Source organism: Sceloporus occidentalis, unplaced genomic scaffold (genome assembly GCF_023333645.1).
Source record: "Sceloporus occidentalis isolate IW3139 unplaced genomic scaffold, rSceOcc1.0.p SCAF_2, whole genome shotgun sequence".
Taxonomy (NCBI): Eukaryota; Metazoa; Chordata; class Lepidosauria; order Squamata; family Phrynosomatidae; genus Sceloporus; species Sceloporus occidentalis.
Window position 1 is genome coordinate 209,818,158 of NW_028316982.1, and position 16,682 is coordinate 209,834,839.

Genomic DNA, 16,682 nt, shown 5'->3' on the forward strand with positions numbered 1-16,682 from the left:
TTAGGGGCCTATGTTTTATGCAAGAAAGACCAAATAATTCTTTCAGTCACTGAAATATTAAATTATGACACAAATAATGTTCTTACACTGCTGTCTTAAGAAAGCCAGATTGGCACTGACATTACCAATTTTATTAATTCCTTACAATTAATTCCTCTTATTTAAAAAGAACAGAGTACAAAAAAAATCCCCATGGACACAAAGAGCTGACTATTCCAACCAATAAAAGTGATTTCATCTTCTAAGCACATTTCTAAAAAGACTACATGGAATACCATAATTACCACATCAAGTACAGTTAAGTGATCTGTAGAGCACTGGAATACATACAGGAACTTTGTTAAACTACAGCATCAGAAATCATCCATTATCAACTTATTTCTAAAAGTGAAAGGGAATTCTTTTCCCTCTTTTAACAAAATATTTCAAAAGGGCTGTAATGCAAATGAAGTGAAACATATAGAGGTCTCAGGCCCATTCTGATGCTTTGTCAGATATCAAAATTAGTGAAAAACCCACATCAACTTTCCAACCATCTGAATTATAATTTCAGGATTATCAGTTTAAAAATGAACCAGAGATGTGTTTGCAGTGAAAAAGTATGGCATATTATAACTATTTTATGTTGTATCAATCTCTCCCTCTCTCTCCCATTCTTTGTATAACCCAGTAAAAGATATGATTAATATTCCTATTTATTTGTATAAAAGAGCACATTTTATCCTTAATGTAGGGTGGAGGAAGTAGCGACTACCAGAACCCCTTGCTACTTGTTAATCCCTGTCTATCCAATAAATTATACACTAATGGGCCAATTATCTGAAATACTGTTGGTTTTTTTTTTTTCATTTTAATTAATGGAATGTAAATCATTTCACAGTAACTAAGTCTGAGAATGTCTTGGAAAGCAAGAAAAATTTGGATAAAAAGTTAAAAGAGACTGTGTTTGTCTCATAGTGGGTGATTTTTGTGTGAGTGTGAAGATATTTAAAGTACAAATTATATCTATATATCTATAGATATAGATATATATTGAATAAACATTACATTTCACTGCTAGTCACTCTGAAGAACAACAGTAGGAAGAAAACGCAAAGGTCAATGAAGCCTACAGAGGTAAGAAATGGTTTCTTGTTTGTGTGTGTGTGTGTATGTGTGGTTTTTTTTTTTTAAGAAAATAGATAAATCTAAACTGTTTTAAAATACACATTATGCATAAACGTTCCAGTTCAAAGCTCCACATGCACTTTAGTAAGCCTAGTGTACAGGCTTCATCACTGACAGTTAACATCAGATATGATGTTGCATATGTAACCTCTCCATAGTACCATGGTCAATTGAGGAAAACTTCATGGGGGGCATAAAAGCCTTTTATGGGTAATAGAATTGTCATATATATTAATGGCCCCTAAAAGAGGGCTGCAACTTTAATAATTTGTTAAAAATAATGTCATAAGAAAGAACAAAGCGCATATAAATACATCTCAATAAAGGCACAGCATTATGCATAGTGGTATATATGAAACCAATATGTTCTAATAAAAGGGCTAAAGTCATAGGTCTGCATCCTAATATTAGACCCAACTACAGAAGATCTGTTGAATCAACAAGATTACAATTATTTTGACTCACTATTTAACAATTATTACAACTGGTTAATCTCAGGAGAGTTTGGGCTTTAAGCCAGATAAAAAATGATATACAGATGAACCCATAAACCCATTAATATTTGTGTAACTATCTGCGAAGAAAGAAAACTGGGATAGGATAGAAACATTTTACTCCAAAGCATGCTATCAGCAGTGCCAGCAAGTCTTAAATTGCTTGTTTGACATTTCCACAAGTGAAACTTAGAATGTGTTTTAGTCTGGAAGGTGTGACTTCTGAATTTTGAATTGAATCCACTTCTATGAAGCTTTTACATTCATATTGCAGAGACAGGAAATGAAAAACTGACTTAAGCATCACTTGTGAAAATAGCCTTAGGGCTTCTTTGATGAAAAAGCCACTTGTGAAGAATATTCATGCATAGCTTCTTCAGTTTCTTTCATGTTGGTGGAATACAAGGGATGCTTTAATGGAGCTTCAGAAAGTCAGACATATCCATGCCTTATTGCCTCTTAAATAAAAAGTTTACAGAAAACAAAAACAAAATAAACCCATACCACATTCTGCTTGCTTCACTAGCAGTATCAAAATGTACACAATTGAGTTATGGCTATAAGAAAAACAAAACCAGCAGCATTCAGCTGCCTTGCCTGGCTTCCATTTTCACCTTTACGTGCTTCGCAGCAGGTATCTGCTTGATGAAGATTGATATAAAAATTAGGCATAAGAAAAAATTGGGGGAAAAAAGAAAAATATTATAAAGTATGTGGGGAAATGAAATTAAAAAGAAAGTGACAGTGAGAAAGAAAAAAAGAGAAAAAATAATTAATGCAATATTTACACATTGCCAAAGTCAATTACTTATACCAATCATTTTAATCGAAAGTGCTGAAAATGTAGATAAATGAAGGGCTTTTAAAAAGAGTGAAAGATCACCTAATGTAGTGGAAGCTGCTATATCAAGATAAGTCCAGAGATTTTTTTTAAAAAAATAAAATTAAAAACTCAATACCATTCTATATGTCATAATAATGGGGGGGGGGGGGGGGGGATAAATGGGAAACTGCAACTAAACCAGTATTGGACTAGTGTTTGGTGCCTTGTTAGACTAACCCGAACTGAAATATGGATTGCTGCTGTTTAAGTTTGCACATTACAGGCAGATAAACCTGGTCTGAATGTGATAGGTGTATTGTAGTTATGAAGCAAATTGGCTGTCTAATTCACACACACTATATATATAGTCAGTTAGAGGCAACATGTGATTGAATGTCTTGTCTTCAACTAATCTGCTGTAGAGCTAGTTAACTGGAGTCCTTTCTTTTCAGCTTTGGAAGTATAATGGATCCATGAATTATTAACACTTAAAATTGACAAATTATACTGTTGGTACAAACCCTGTGGAATAAATGTATGCACACACTAGAATAATGAAACAAGTCTACTAAAAACACAGTTTATTAGTGAAAACAACAAAATCTGAAACTTTAATATAGGGGGAGGGGTCACTTACTAGCCTTGTTCATATCTAACAATTTCATTTGCTGCTGTTAAGAGAAGCTAGTCTAGTACCTGGGTAGGGAATAATTACTGGTCCTTCCTTAGTAATCATAGGCCTGGGACAGACCGCCCCAAAAGGGCAGCCTATTGGCAGCCTTTTTTCCTCTGGAGGGAAGCCACAACCACCAAACCACGCAGCTTCCCTGCGGAGGAAAAAGAACCCGAGAAAATCCAGTTCATTTTAAGCCGCAGGGGCAGAGTAACAAGTCCACCACTGGCACGCTCATTACATAAGGCCATGTGGCAACATGCAGATACCGCACGGCGCTTACATAACAATGGTGGCATCCGTGTACACAGGGCACTGCCAGTGTTACACCACCCGTAAGTTCTAGGGTTAGGGACCATGCAGTTGTCATGTGGTCCCTAACCCTAGAATCGGTGCTGGTACGCTGCTTTATGGCAGTATGTACTGCGCAATACTTTCCAAGGGGTTTAAACAGCACTTCCCACAACACTCTTTGCTCCTAACCTTCACTCTTTCCTAACACAATTTTTCAAAAAATTCTTTAAAAAGTGTCCTCCAGCACTCCAAAAATTCCTATTTAGCCCTGTTAAACTGTGATTCAGCATGTGAAAATATCTGTCAGTATTTCAATGAGTTTTTCCAAATCTTACTGGCAGTTTCTCCCTTGATTAGTGTCAGAGTGTGGGATTCTGCAATTTGTTCCCAGTCTGAAATTTGTACATTTTCCACAATTTCCTTTTGGGGAGGATTTAATTGCCCATTTTTCTTGATTTTTCAATCCTGATCTGTTTCTGAATTCCCTTCTCTCTTTCTCCCTTCCCCCTCTCCTAGTTGTTCTCATTTTCAAATCTGTGCATTGTTTGTGCACATTAAATTCCTTGGACATGTTCTTGCCTTGAAAATGTGTAAATGCATGCGCTAAAATGCCTGCCCTCCTATGACTATTCTGAATTTAAAGGCTCTTCATCCAAAGACATGCTGAAAGGCACACAGCCTGAATGTGAGAATAGTCTCTGATGGATACTAAATAATTTATATGACATGTTATACCATGTAGGTGATGGAGGAAAACAACTGGAAGATTTATTTTTCTTTCTATTATATGTAGATGAACAAGGCTCTTATAAAAAGGAATAGGCTAAACTGAAAGGGAAGAAAATTAACATTAGCATGTATATAATGTGTACAGCTGTAAGGAAATCCAGGTTTTGGATCAAGCAAGACAGATTGATAATGTTAGGGTAAAGTTTATAGGCAAGGGAAACAAACAGTGGGATTTGCTATAGATTTCCAAACCAGATCAAAGACTTGAAAACAGATTGGGTCCTTTCTCACTGCTTTTTCCTTGGAAGAAGGCAACCACATCATCCTGAGATTCATTTTACAGAGGAATGGAAAAGCTAAAAGAAGTCAGGCAGTCACTATTTAAGAATGCTGATTTCAACTAGTTCAAGGCAATATTGGCTGAGATCTCATGGTCAAAAATTCTCAAAGAGAAGAGAGTTCATGACTGATGGTTTTTTGTTTTTGTTTTTTGTAAAGGTGAAACATGTAAGGTGCTTCTTGTCATTCTTGACTGGACAGTTACTATCAAATTTGCAGATAGAAGAAAGTTAGCAGAGGGAGTGAATATCTCAGGACCAGGATAAAAATGACACTAACAGTATGTTGAGCTGGCTCTATACTAAGAGAGTAAATTTCAAAAAGCAATGTATGTAAGGTGATGCAGTGTGGAAGGGGAATGACAATGAATAGCCTGCCTCAGAAACAAGATATTGTCCAGATCAGGGGAAGTAACAGTACCATTCTATTCTGCTATAGACACAGACCACACAAAATGGGACACATCCAGAAAAGGGCAATTAAGATTCTAAATAGTAGGATGCCACACCCAACAACACAAGTGGCTGGGTATGTTTAGCCTAGAGGAGAGAAGACTGAGAGGGGGTACCATTTTATATATCTGTCATGTAGAAAATGGAAGCAGCTTGTTTTCTGATGCTTCAGAGGATAGGATACAGATCAGAAGATTCAAATTACAACAAGGCAGATTATGATTAACCATTAGGGACACTTTCTAGATAATAAGTGGTCTTTGACTCTGGTATGAACTAAATTAGTAGGTGATGCAGTCTGCTTCATTGGATTTTTTTATAAGATGAGTTCATACACTGGTATAAACCTGGACTCAGTGACTCAGGCTACCTCACTGAGGCCCTGTACAGACCAGCACTTTGTGCGGGTGTTGGGGAGGCCTGGGGGCAGAGTCAGGGTGTCACCACCAGGGTGCCATGATGCCATCCACCACTCCAGACAGTGCACACCATCATGAGACCCCGCCAGCACTGCATCCAAATGATGCAGGGCCGAAGGGGTGCCATACAGCCATGCCAGAGGCAGGATTGGGGCTCCAGCATAAAGTTGTTGTGGCCTCGATCCAGCTGAAGAAGGGATGTCTGCATGCTGCCCCTTAGGGGCTGTTTGTACAGCCCCTGAGTCTTTAATTCTATGATTTCACTATCCTTCAGCAAAAAATCAAAAGTGTGTCATCTATATTTTAAAATATATTTATACACAAAAGATATAGGTAATGAAAATACATAAACCACTGTTTTTTTCTAGGTAAATTTTACTGGACTTCAGAGCTTGGCTACTGTTAAAACTTACTCACTTGATAAACAGTTATTTTAGGGCCACCAGCTGTATGTGATTTTCATCTCAGCAATTCCACAATTGCTTGAATACCCCAGATACCTATGCATCAGCGCAACAACCTCTAAGATGACACTTTTATTATAATGCTGGGAAGGTTGATATGTTGCCAGAAGTTCAGAAGTGATAATTCCCAGCAGATATACTCAATTTAGCTTTTTCCAGCACCATAATGGAAAATCCCGCAAAAATGTTATACTGATTCAGAAACTTTTGGGCATTTCTCTAAAAATAATGAAAAGGGTGAGGTGCTAACAGAATGTTGGGCAATGGAATGGAAGTTATAGTCAAATGCTGTGACAAAGTATGGGACAACAGCAGCTCTCAAGATCCTGATGGTCCTATCTGCTCAAGGGGCACAATGCCTGACAGCATGCTTCCTTTGAAACACAAGGATGACATTCTTCACTAAGGGCTAAAATAGATTTCAGAAATAATCCAGCTTGAAACCGGTTTAAATGCCCTGGCTCAGAACTAGGAAATTTTTGGAACTGTAGTTTGTTGTGGCACCAGAGCTCTCTAACAGAGAAGGCTAAATGTCTTGCAAAACTATAGTTCCCACAATTCCCTAGCACTGAACCAGGGCAGTTAAAGCAGTTTCTAGATGGATTATTTCTGTAGTCTGTTTCAACTCTAAATTTCTTCTTGAAGGTAGTTATGAATAATTTCAGCATTTTCATTCCTGTTGCAATCCCCCCCCCCCAAAAAAAAAAAAAAAGTTTTCAAATGCTATTAGTAATTTGGGACTTCTCTTTGCAAAATATGCACACTCTTCTCTTGTGCAGAAAAATCATTTCTGCAGAAAACAACATGATTTAATATTTCGACACAGAAATATTAATTTCTGCACAGAAAATGTTGTTTTCTTTACAAAGCAACCACATGCAAATGTTGTGCAGATTAAGTCGAGAATTCTTCAGGGTTTATCAACACTTAAAAAAACATGGGTTTTTTTGACAAATATTTTCAAATATTATTTTCATCCCTTTTGGTACACTGATTATCTGCATCCATTTTCTGTGCAGGAAACAGTATTTTCTGTATGGCTAATAATATTTTTACATGTATGTTTTATTTTCTAGACATTAAAAAGTGTTTCTATGCAGAAAATATTGTTTCCTATGCAAGTGAACCAACCATATGAGAATTTTGCACAGAATAAGTCCCACAGTGTGAATGTTTTTTTTTAAACTGTATTTTTAAAGACTTTCTTGCAATGTGAAGAAAATTGCTAAAATTACTTGTTGCTTCCTTCAAAAAGAAAATTAGTTAAGAACTGCATCACTATTCTACATCAATACTAGCTGCTGCTATTTCATATGTAGGAATAATAAAATTCCCTGACTCACATGTATGTTTTATTTTCAAATAATACTAGCTCAGATCAATGTGGCTCACACAGTGTGGGTGCCATAATGTATTAAGCAGCCTGTAGGAAAGGAAGAAACAGAACTGACGATAATCTAAAAACCAGGGCTCAGATTATTATGAAACATATTTTGGATGTTGTAATGTAGGTGGCATGTATGTTTCTGGTATGTAATATGCACTTCTCATCCGAGGACTGAAGTTTGAATAATAATAATAATAATAATAATAATAGATGATGATGATGATGATGATGATGATGATGATGATGATGATGATGATGATGATGATGAAATACACCACAGTCTATGAAGGTTTATGATACATAAATCAAGTTAATCTTTAAAGTTCCACTATGGTCTTTGTTGTTTTTCCACAAATGATTTACATGTTTATATTTTTAAAAAATTCTCAAATGCTTGCTCCTTATGAAATAAAATAACATAAATGTAGGTATCAAATTAATTGTCTTAATTATTTAATTAAATGAAAAATCATTCCAATTTTGTCAGGATTCTGTCCTGGCAAAATGAATCGTGGAAGCCCCATTTCTTGTACAGTTCAGTCAGTTTGTGGCAAAGAACATTTCTATACAGTCACCCACTTATCACAGAGAAGCCCTTGTGGCACAGTGCTTAAATGCTGATACTGCAGCCACAACATTGTGAATTAGATCCCCACAGGGTTCCAGGTTGATTCAGCCTTCCATCCTTTTGTTGGTTGATAAAATGAGTACCCAGCTTGTTGGGGCAATTGGCTTACACACTGTAAACTGCTTAGAGAGTGCTTAGTTCACTATGAAGCGGCAGAGAAATGTAAAATGCTATTGCTAAGGGCTATTACAGATAACAGTATTTTTACTGACCCTTCACTGCATCACAGAACTTCTGTCCTGGCACACATACTTTTGAGACCTAGCATGGTGTAGTGGTTAGTGTGTTGGACTATGATTTTGAAGATCAAGTTTTGATTCTCCATTTGGTCATGAAATCCACTGGGTGATGTTGGACAAATCACATGCTGTCAGCCTCAAGGGAAAGCAATGGCAAACCTCTGAATAAATCTTGCCAAGTAAACCCCATCATAGGTTTACTTTAGGCACACAACAACAAAAAATCATACTGCAACTTCAATACTGTAGTGTGTGTTTCTTGATATCTGCCGCTCTACCATCTGCCACTCTATGACCAATTGATTTATACTTAACATTGTTTGAAGATATTTTAGAGAAGGAATGATATCCATTTGGATTCAAACAATCTTTAATGGCTGGGTCAGATATAAATTAAGTTCTATATAAATATATCAGCAAAATAGGTCCGATACAGATGGGCAAAAGTGCTGTGCTGGGGCCGGTTTAAGGGCTCCGTAGGACTGGGCATCCATATGTACCCAGCCCTAACAGTGGCGCCTGAGCACCACCTTGCTATGGCCCTGTGCACATGGGGCACACGATGATGGCATGCGGGCATCCATGCACCCAAACGGCACTTGCCAGAAGTGGTGGGGTCAGGGTGCACAAGCGCTATTATGGCACTCCTAAAAAGAAGCTGCTCTAGGTGACTTCTTTTTAGGGAGTGTGTCAGTGCTCTTTGGATTTTACTGCATGTCCTTGAAGCAATGGGCACATCAATATTACCAACAGATGCAGTTCAATGTTCATCTGAAACTAATGCTTCAGTTACCTTGGAAAATTTATATTAGCAGTCAGCAACTGGTTGTCACCAGACCTAATCAGGACTTGTAAGAATATTCCATTTAGACCTATTGTAGCCAGGGCTAGGAAAAAGGGGAGGGGGTAATCTGCTATAGCAAGATGATTTTTCAGCATCTGACAATCTTTCTCCACCCTGCTAATGAAGAGGAGGAGAGGAGGAAACACAGAGACCACAGGACAGCCTTACCATGCTGAATACATATACTGAGATGCAATTAAATATTCCTCAGTGTAGTTCATTTGAAGAGTCAATGTGAAATGCAAGCTAGCATTCTTGACATGATGTTGTCATAGCCTTTGTATTTACATAAAATATCAGAACCAAGTATCTCACACATTGATCATGTCTTCAAATACTTAAAGCTCCAAATTAACATAATCAGAAACTTAATAATTATTACCATGTTATGATTCTAATTTATTAAGTGTTGTGAATGCATACATTTATTTCACGACTGTAGCTTCTGTTTTATTGTATTTCATCCTACGTTTGGTGTCAATGAGCCTGTCCTTATAAAGATAAATAAATTATTTCATGTAATATTTTACATTAAATGCAAATAATATATTCTCTTACTCCTAAAACACTAAATAATTCTTCACACATATCTCTTTTGTAACACTTATTTTGTTTTAATGTGAAGAACATAATAATTTTACTCATAATTTATTTTAAATTAATCCCAATCTATTCAATTGGTGTTATTCAAATGTAAATATGTACTGAGTTGTACTGATCTTACCTTTCAGAGTGGATAAGAAGATTAAAAAGATTGAATGAATGAATGAATGAATGAACGAACGAACGAACGAACGAAATAGAAACACACGAAACCCCAACCCTAACCATCCCTCCCAACTATAAAAATTTTAAAATAATAAAAACATAATTAAAATATATAACAATACATCAGAAATATTATGTAATCAATAAATGAGGAGGAGACATGATGAGATGGGCAGATTCGGTCGGTTCTGGACAAAATAAATCAGGGAAGGCCTGCCGGAAGAGAATCGTTTTATCACCTTTTTGAAAACCTCCAAAAGGTCATTCCAAATTTTTGGAGTGGTGGCAGAGAAAGCCCTCCAGGAAGTTGCTGCCAATCTGGTCTTCCTTGGTTGTAAAAAATTCTTCCTGGAGGAATGGCGTGTATGGGAAGGGTTATATGGGAGGAGGCGTTTCTTCAAGTAGACTGGACCCAGGCAATTTGGGCTTTATAGGTAATAACCAACACCTTCTACTGTGGCTGGAAGCTGATAGGAAGCCAGTGTAGTGACTTTAAGATAGGTGTAATTTGGTCAAACCTAGATTTTCTGGCAACCACTCCTGCTGCCATGTGTTGTACCAATTGAAGCTTCAGGACGTGGCACTGAGATTGCCTCATGTAGAGCGCATTACAGAAATCAAGACGAGAGGTACAACCATTTCTTGGTCCCGCTGTTCCAGGTAGGGACACAACTGCCGTATCAGCCAAAGCTGATAATAGGCACTCCTGGCCATTGCGTCAATCTGAGAAGACAGTTGAAGTGACGAATCCAGGAGCACCCCTAAGCTGCAGACGCAGTCCTTCAGGGGAAGTGTAACCCCATCCAGGACTGGCAGACTTATCTCCATACCCTGATTGGGATTACCTGTCACGAGTACCTCAGTTTTATTTGGATTCAATGTAAGTCTATTTTCCCTCATTCAATCCATTACTGACCTCAGGCAGTCATTCAGAGGAGAGATGCCATTTTTGGTCACTGAAACAGTCCAATACATAGAGAAATAGATTTGCGTGTCATCAGCATACTGATAACACCCTGCCCCATGTCTCCAGATGATCTCGCCCAGCGGCTTCATGTAAATGTTAAACAGCATGGGGGACAGAATGGCACCTTGAGGGACACCAGATGTAAGCTCTCTCATAGAGGAGCAGCTGTCCCCCATCATCACCATCTGGAACCTGCCCAAGAGGTAGGAATGGAGCCACTGCAAAGCAGAGCCAGTAATTCCCAACTCTCTCAGGCATTCCAGAAGGATACCATGGTCTATGGTATCGAAGGCGGCTGAGAGGTCTAAGACCACCAGCAGGGCCACACTTCCCCTGTCGATGCACAGATGGAGATCATCAACCAAGATGACCAGGGCAGTCTCAACTCCATGTCCCAATCTGAAGCCAGTTTGAAATGAATCAAGATAATCAGTGTCATCCAAGACTGCTTGGAGCTGATTTGCAACCGCCCTCACTATGACCTTATCCAAAAAGGGAAGAAGAGATACTGGCCAATAATTATTTTTATCCACTGGATCAAGGGAAGGTTTCTCTAGAATGGAATTTCATAACTGCTAATTTTAAAATTGATGGAGAACAAACTTCCCTGAAGGAGGTATTGATTATAGATTGTAGCAGCTTCAAAGCTGCCTCACCTCCCTGGATGGCCAGCCAAAATGGACAGGGATCAAGAGGGCAGGTGGTCTTTTTTATCTTACCAAGCAACTTGTCTACATCTTTGAACACTATGTTGCCCTGTGTATAAAGTTCCACCTTTCAACAAGACAATCTTCAAAAGTGTATACAATTAAAAAATAAAGTTACAGTTACCCTATCTGTTGTTCTTTGATCAGGTACACTAGAGACTAATACACTTAAACTACACATATGAAAGACACTAAAGATGTGTGAGATCATTGATGGCCTGAAGGTTATCTGCCTAGTGAGTGGGTGATGGAAGGATAAGTAGCTTTCTTCTTATTTCTTAATTCCTTCTTATGTGACAGACCCCCCCCCCAAAAAAAAATATGAAATACAAAATCTTGAAGTGTAACCAAATACAGCTGAACACTAAAGCCAGAACAGATCAAGCCACCTCCCTATTACCATGTATGGATGTGATGCTGGACAGAGAAGAAGGCAGTTAAGGAAGATAATTAACTCATTTTAAGTATGGTGCTGGAGAAGAATACAGAGGATACCATGGATGACCAATAATTGGGTCCTAGAACAAATCAAGCCAGATTCCCTGGAAGCCAAGATGACTAAACTGTACTTTGACCACATCATGAAAAGGCACTACTCATTAAAAAAAACACCAATGAAAGGAATCCTACATGCTAGACTCAATCAGGGAGTTAAAAAGAAAGGAATAGTACATGCTAAACTCAATCAGAGAGGTCACAGGGCTGAACTTACAAGATCTGAGCAGAGAGTTTCAGAATAAAGGGACATGGGGATATCATTTTCAGGGTGGCCATGAGACAAAGTCAACTCAAAAGCAGCTAATAACAACAAAGCCCCCTTTGGGCCAGACACTAAGGGATTGGTGTCTGCTCTGGCCGATCTTGGCCCTGGGCTAATGACTTGTGTTGTCTGAAGAGGATGACAAAAGGCTGGGGGGGGGGCATGGGTCTTTTGGTCTTTGTTTACAGCCCCTTTAAAGACATATCTGATAGTCCTGATGGTGAATCTGTACTAAGGAAAAGAGGCTACTGTCAGAACAGAAGATGGAGAAACAGAATGGTCTCCAGTCCTCATACTTGAGATCAAACATTGACAAGAACAGGGACTGCAGCCAAGAAGTCAGAAGAGATTAAGAATGGGGAGATTGGCTATGAAAGAACTAGGAAAGATTCTAAAATGCAATGATATACAACTAGCACAAAAATTAGAATCATACAAGCCATTGTATACTCTATTTTTGTATACTCTATTTTTGTTCTCCCCTTAGGGTTAGGGTTCCCTCAAGTCGATCTTGACTTATGGTGACCCTATGGATGAGACATCATCAAGACCCTCTCTCCTCCACTGCTCTGCTCAATTCCTGTAATCCCATATCCATGACCTCCTTAATACAGTCTGTCCATCTGGCATGTGGCCTTTCCTACTTCCCTCCACCTTTCCCAGCATTATTGTCTTTTCTAATGAGTCCTTCCTTCTTCCCATGTATGAATGTGAGAGCTGGGCAGTTAAGAAAGAAGATAGTAATAAAACCAATTCATTTGAGCTGTGGAGCTGGAGAAGAGTGCTGAGGATCCTGTGGAGAGCCAAAAAGACAAACAAATGGGTCCTAGAGCAGATCAAACCAGAAATCTCTCTGGAAGCCAAGATGACAAAACTGAGGCTGTCTTACTTCAGACACATCATGAGAAGGCATGACTCACTAGAAAAAAAACAACAATGGTAGGATGCTAGGAATGGTGGAGGGAAGCAGAAAAAGAGGAAGACCACATGCTAGATGGATGGACTCTATTAAGGAAGTCACCAGTATGAATTTATAGGAACTAAGCAGACCAGTGGAGGGCAGGGAGTCTTGGAGATGTCTCATCCACAGGGTTGCCATGGACCAAAATCAACTTGAGGGTAGTGAAGAGGACTTGAGCTGAAGAAATGTATTAGAGATGCTTTTTTAGCTGTCTGTGATGATGATTTTTGGGTAAGGCTAGATGATGACTAGATGATGTCTTAACAGAGTGCGTATGCAGTCTTTGCAAAGACTAATCTCAGAGTGAACACATCTTGTATGAGATTGTTTAGAGAACACAGTGCTTCCTTTATAAGGCTAAACTCCTTGAACAAAACAGTTTGAGGTTCCCTGTTTCATAAACAATGTCATAATAAACTAGAACAATTTCTGCAGCTACAAAATATGATTAACAACAACAAAAAAGTGAGTGCTGGTATAACTGTCAAGCCAGAATAGGTAATTTTCAGTTGGGTGATGTAAATTCTTCCTTATGGAATTATACAGGCAAAATCAAATACCTCAGAAAAATCTTGTTCTGATAACTGTCCACATCTTCATAAATTATGATCACATTATTGATTTATGTTCTGATGTCACTGCAAAACATTTTGTTTAGAAATGGCTTTAAAAATCACTTCCTTCTATAGGTTCACCTATGACCTTTCAAAATGAGTTGTGTGTAACTGCTTCATTGTATCATACATGTGGAAAAAAGTACACTGCTTGTAAGTACAAGGTAACCTACATTTACATAAGAAACACTTATGCCCTGCATGCTGAAAGTCCGACCTTTATGTGTAGATTATGAAGGGCTCTAACTAAGCAGATAGCTATACATTTTTAATAAAAAGTTTATTTTTATATGTTACTGATTTTCAAGTGCTTGACATTCAATGAGACAGAACCTCGAGTGCATGAATACATACTTTATCACAGTGCTTACATTTGGAACTAGTCAGTACATTTGGAATATACATAGAGTCACAGACACAATCACAATTCACTTTCTTGTTCAGGAACATCAATTGCTTATTTGGGTTTTTTCCCTGTACATACAAGACTGATTCACTCTACACACCTACACCCAAGATTCATTCCCACTGAAACTTATCTCCCTTCACTTCAGCACACATACAGTCTCTCCCACACACCTTAGCAAATGTGTGGGCACATATGAACACACATAGAATTCTGTGATTCTATTCTATGATTCTATATCCAATACAAAGAACTCCACCACATTTTAATTTTCTTCACCTACAGGGATGTCCCATAGATCACTACTCCCTCCTATTGGACTCACTGGGGCTGGTTTCTCCACTCCAATTAATGTTTCTGTTTCCTCCTATTCCACATCAGAACATTCCCAGCAGGACCCTCTTGTTCCTCTGTTCAGCTGTACTCATCTTTTCACAGATCTATCCACTTCCTCCTCACTTTCCCTGTTCCATTCCTGGCCCTCCCCTGGTTTCCTACTATTATCCTCTGAACAGGACATTGTACTGGGGTTCTCCCTGTATTCCTTCTTTTCACAGTGACCTGGAGCATTTCAAGGTTACTTGCTTATCATCATGTATCCACCACTCTCTTAGAATGGTTCAAGTCCATATAAGTGCCAGAGACACTACACAGGATAAAGATGACAGAAAGATGGAGGCTAGCAGTTGCAGGTCACCATTTATTTTTGATAGAGATTTGAATCTGTCCCAAGTAGTAATTGACCTTACCCATGCTGCTGGGCACACTATGGACCTTGTTTTCTGTGCTGGGTGGGGAGATGATGATCTTGGTGTGGAGGAACTTGCCACAGCTCAGTTGTGATGGACATATAATTATCTGATCAGGTTTAGACCCACTGGAACTCGGAACCTCTGCAGGGGATGGGCACCAATTAAAATGGTCCACCCCAGGAGGCTGATGGATCTGGATGGATTCCTGATGGCTTTTGGAAAGTTTCCTGTCGCCTTGGCAGACAATTCTATTGAAGCTCTGGTCAATCTTTGGAATGGGGTAATGGCCAGGGAAGTGGACACAATAGCTCCTGAGCATCCCCACTTATGGAGTGGAGCCAAACCACCCCCCTGGTTTTCCAGGGAGCTGGTGATGATAAAGCAAGTGAGACAGAGACTGTTGGTGGAAAATTTGAAGTGAATCTGACTGACCTGGTCTAGAACCTATTTGAAGGCATACTCTGTGGCAGTGAGGACAGCAAAGTTTTGTTTTGTTTTTGCTGCCAACATTGCATCTGCAAGGAGCCATCCAGAAGAGCTGTTTCAAGTGGTCAGGGGTCTCTTACATACTCATTCTCAAGTAGAAAATTCAGACCACTCAGCACTGCTGTGAAGAAATGCATGGCACTTTGCAGATAAAGTCGCTCAGATCCATTCCAACTTGGATGCTGTAGCTGATACAGTGCCAATGGATGTAACCTTGACACCTGTATGTCCAGTATTAATGGATACTTTTCAATTTGTGCAGCCTGAGGATGTGGACAGGATCCTTGGAGAAGTGAAAAACACCACATGTGTCTTAGACCTTTTCCCTTCTTGGCTTATTAAACAGGCCAGAGGAGGACTGGCTGAGTGGGTGAAGTGCCCCCTACAACAAGACAGTATTCCAGCTTGCCTAAAGGAGGCAGTTGTGAGACCTTTGTTTAAAAAGTCATCGTTGAATCCCACTATAATGAATACTTATCAGCCAGTGTCCAACCTACCAGGTGGTGGAACATGTGGTGGCTTCCCAACTTCAGAGGTTTCTGGGTGAAATGGATTATCTAGATCCATTTCAAACTGGTTTCAGGCATGGCCTTGGTCACCTTGGTGGATGACCAACACAGGGAACTGTACAGGGGGAATGTGCCTTGTTAGTTCTGCTGGATCTTGTAGCAGCTTTCAGTACCATCAGCTATGGTATCCTTTTGGGTCACCTCTCTGGGATGGGACTTGGAGGTACTGTTTTACAGCAGATCTGTTCCTCCCTGGAATGACAAACCCAGAAAGTGGTGCTAGGGGACTCCTGCTCATCTCCTTGAGTATTGGCCTGTGGGGGTACCTCAGTGTTTTGTGTTGTCCCTGTGCTACTTAAGACATACATGAAACCACTGGGAGAGGTCATCAGGAGTTTTGGAGTGCGATGCCACCAATATGTAGATGACACATAACTTTACTACTCCTTTCCACCTAACGCCAAGGAGCCTGTCCTTCTAAATCAGTGACTGTCATCAGTAATGGACTGGATGAGGGCAAACAAATTGAAACTTAATCCAGACAAAAGAGAAGTGCTCCTGGTCAGAAGGCAGATCAGGGAACAGGGATCCAGCCTGTGTTAGATGGGGCTGCACTTCCCCTGAAGATGCAGGTTCACAGTTTGAGGGTAGTTCAGGACTTAGCTTTGAATCTGGAGGCCCAGCTTTGTGAAGTGACAGGGAGTGCTTTTGTGCATTTAAAATACGTCCCTCAGCTGTGTCTGTTTCTTGAAAATGCCAGATGTGGCCTCGGTGGTAAATGCCTTTGTTACATCCTGTTG

At 39.3% G+C, this 16,682-nt stretch overlaps 1 protein-coding gene across 3 annotated transcripts in view; it reads right to left on the minus strand.

Annotated features, from left to right (window-relative positions):
* The window catches only part of NCAM2 (neural cell adhesion molecule 2), a 298,722-nt gene that overhangs the window by 36,314 nt on the left and 245,726 nt on the right, over positions 1 to 16,682 (minus strand). Inside the window, exon 16 of one of the 3 annotated variants that reach the window (XM_089512164.1) lies at positions 1,764 to 2,299. The exons of the other annotated variants lie outside the window; for them this stretch is intronic. Coding sequence (XP_089368290.1) covers positions 2,193 to 2,299 — 107 coding nt within the window. The 3' untranslated portion in view covers positions 1,764 to 2,192. Of the gene's footprint in view, positions 1 to 1,763; positions 2,300 to 16,682 lie in introns of those variants that run through there. 3 annotated transcript variants of the gene reach the window in all.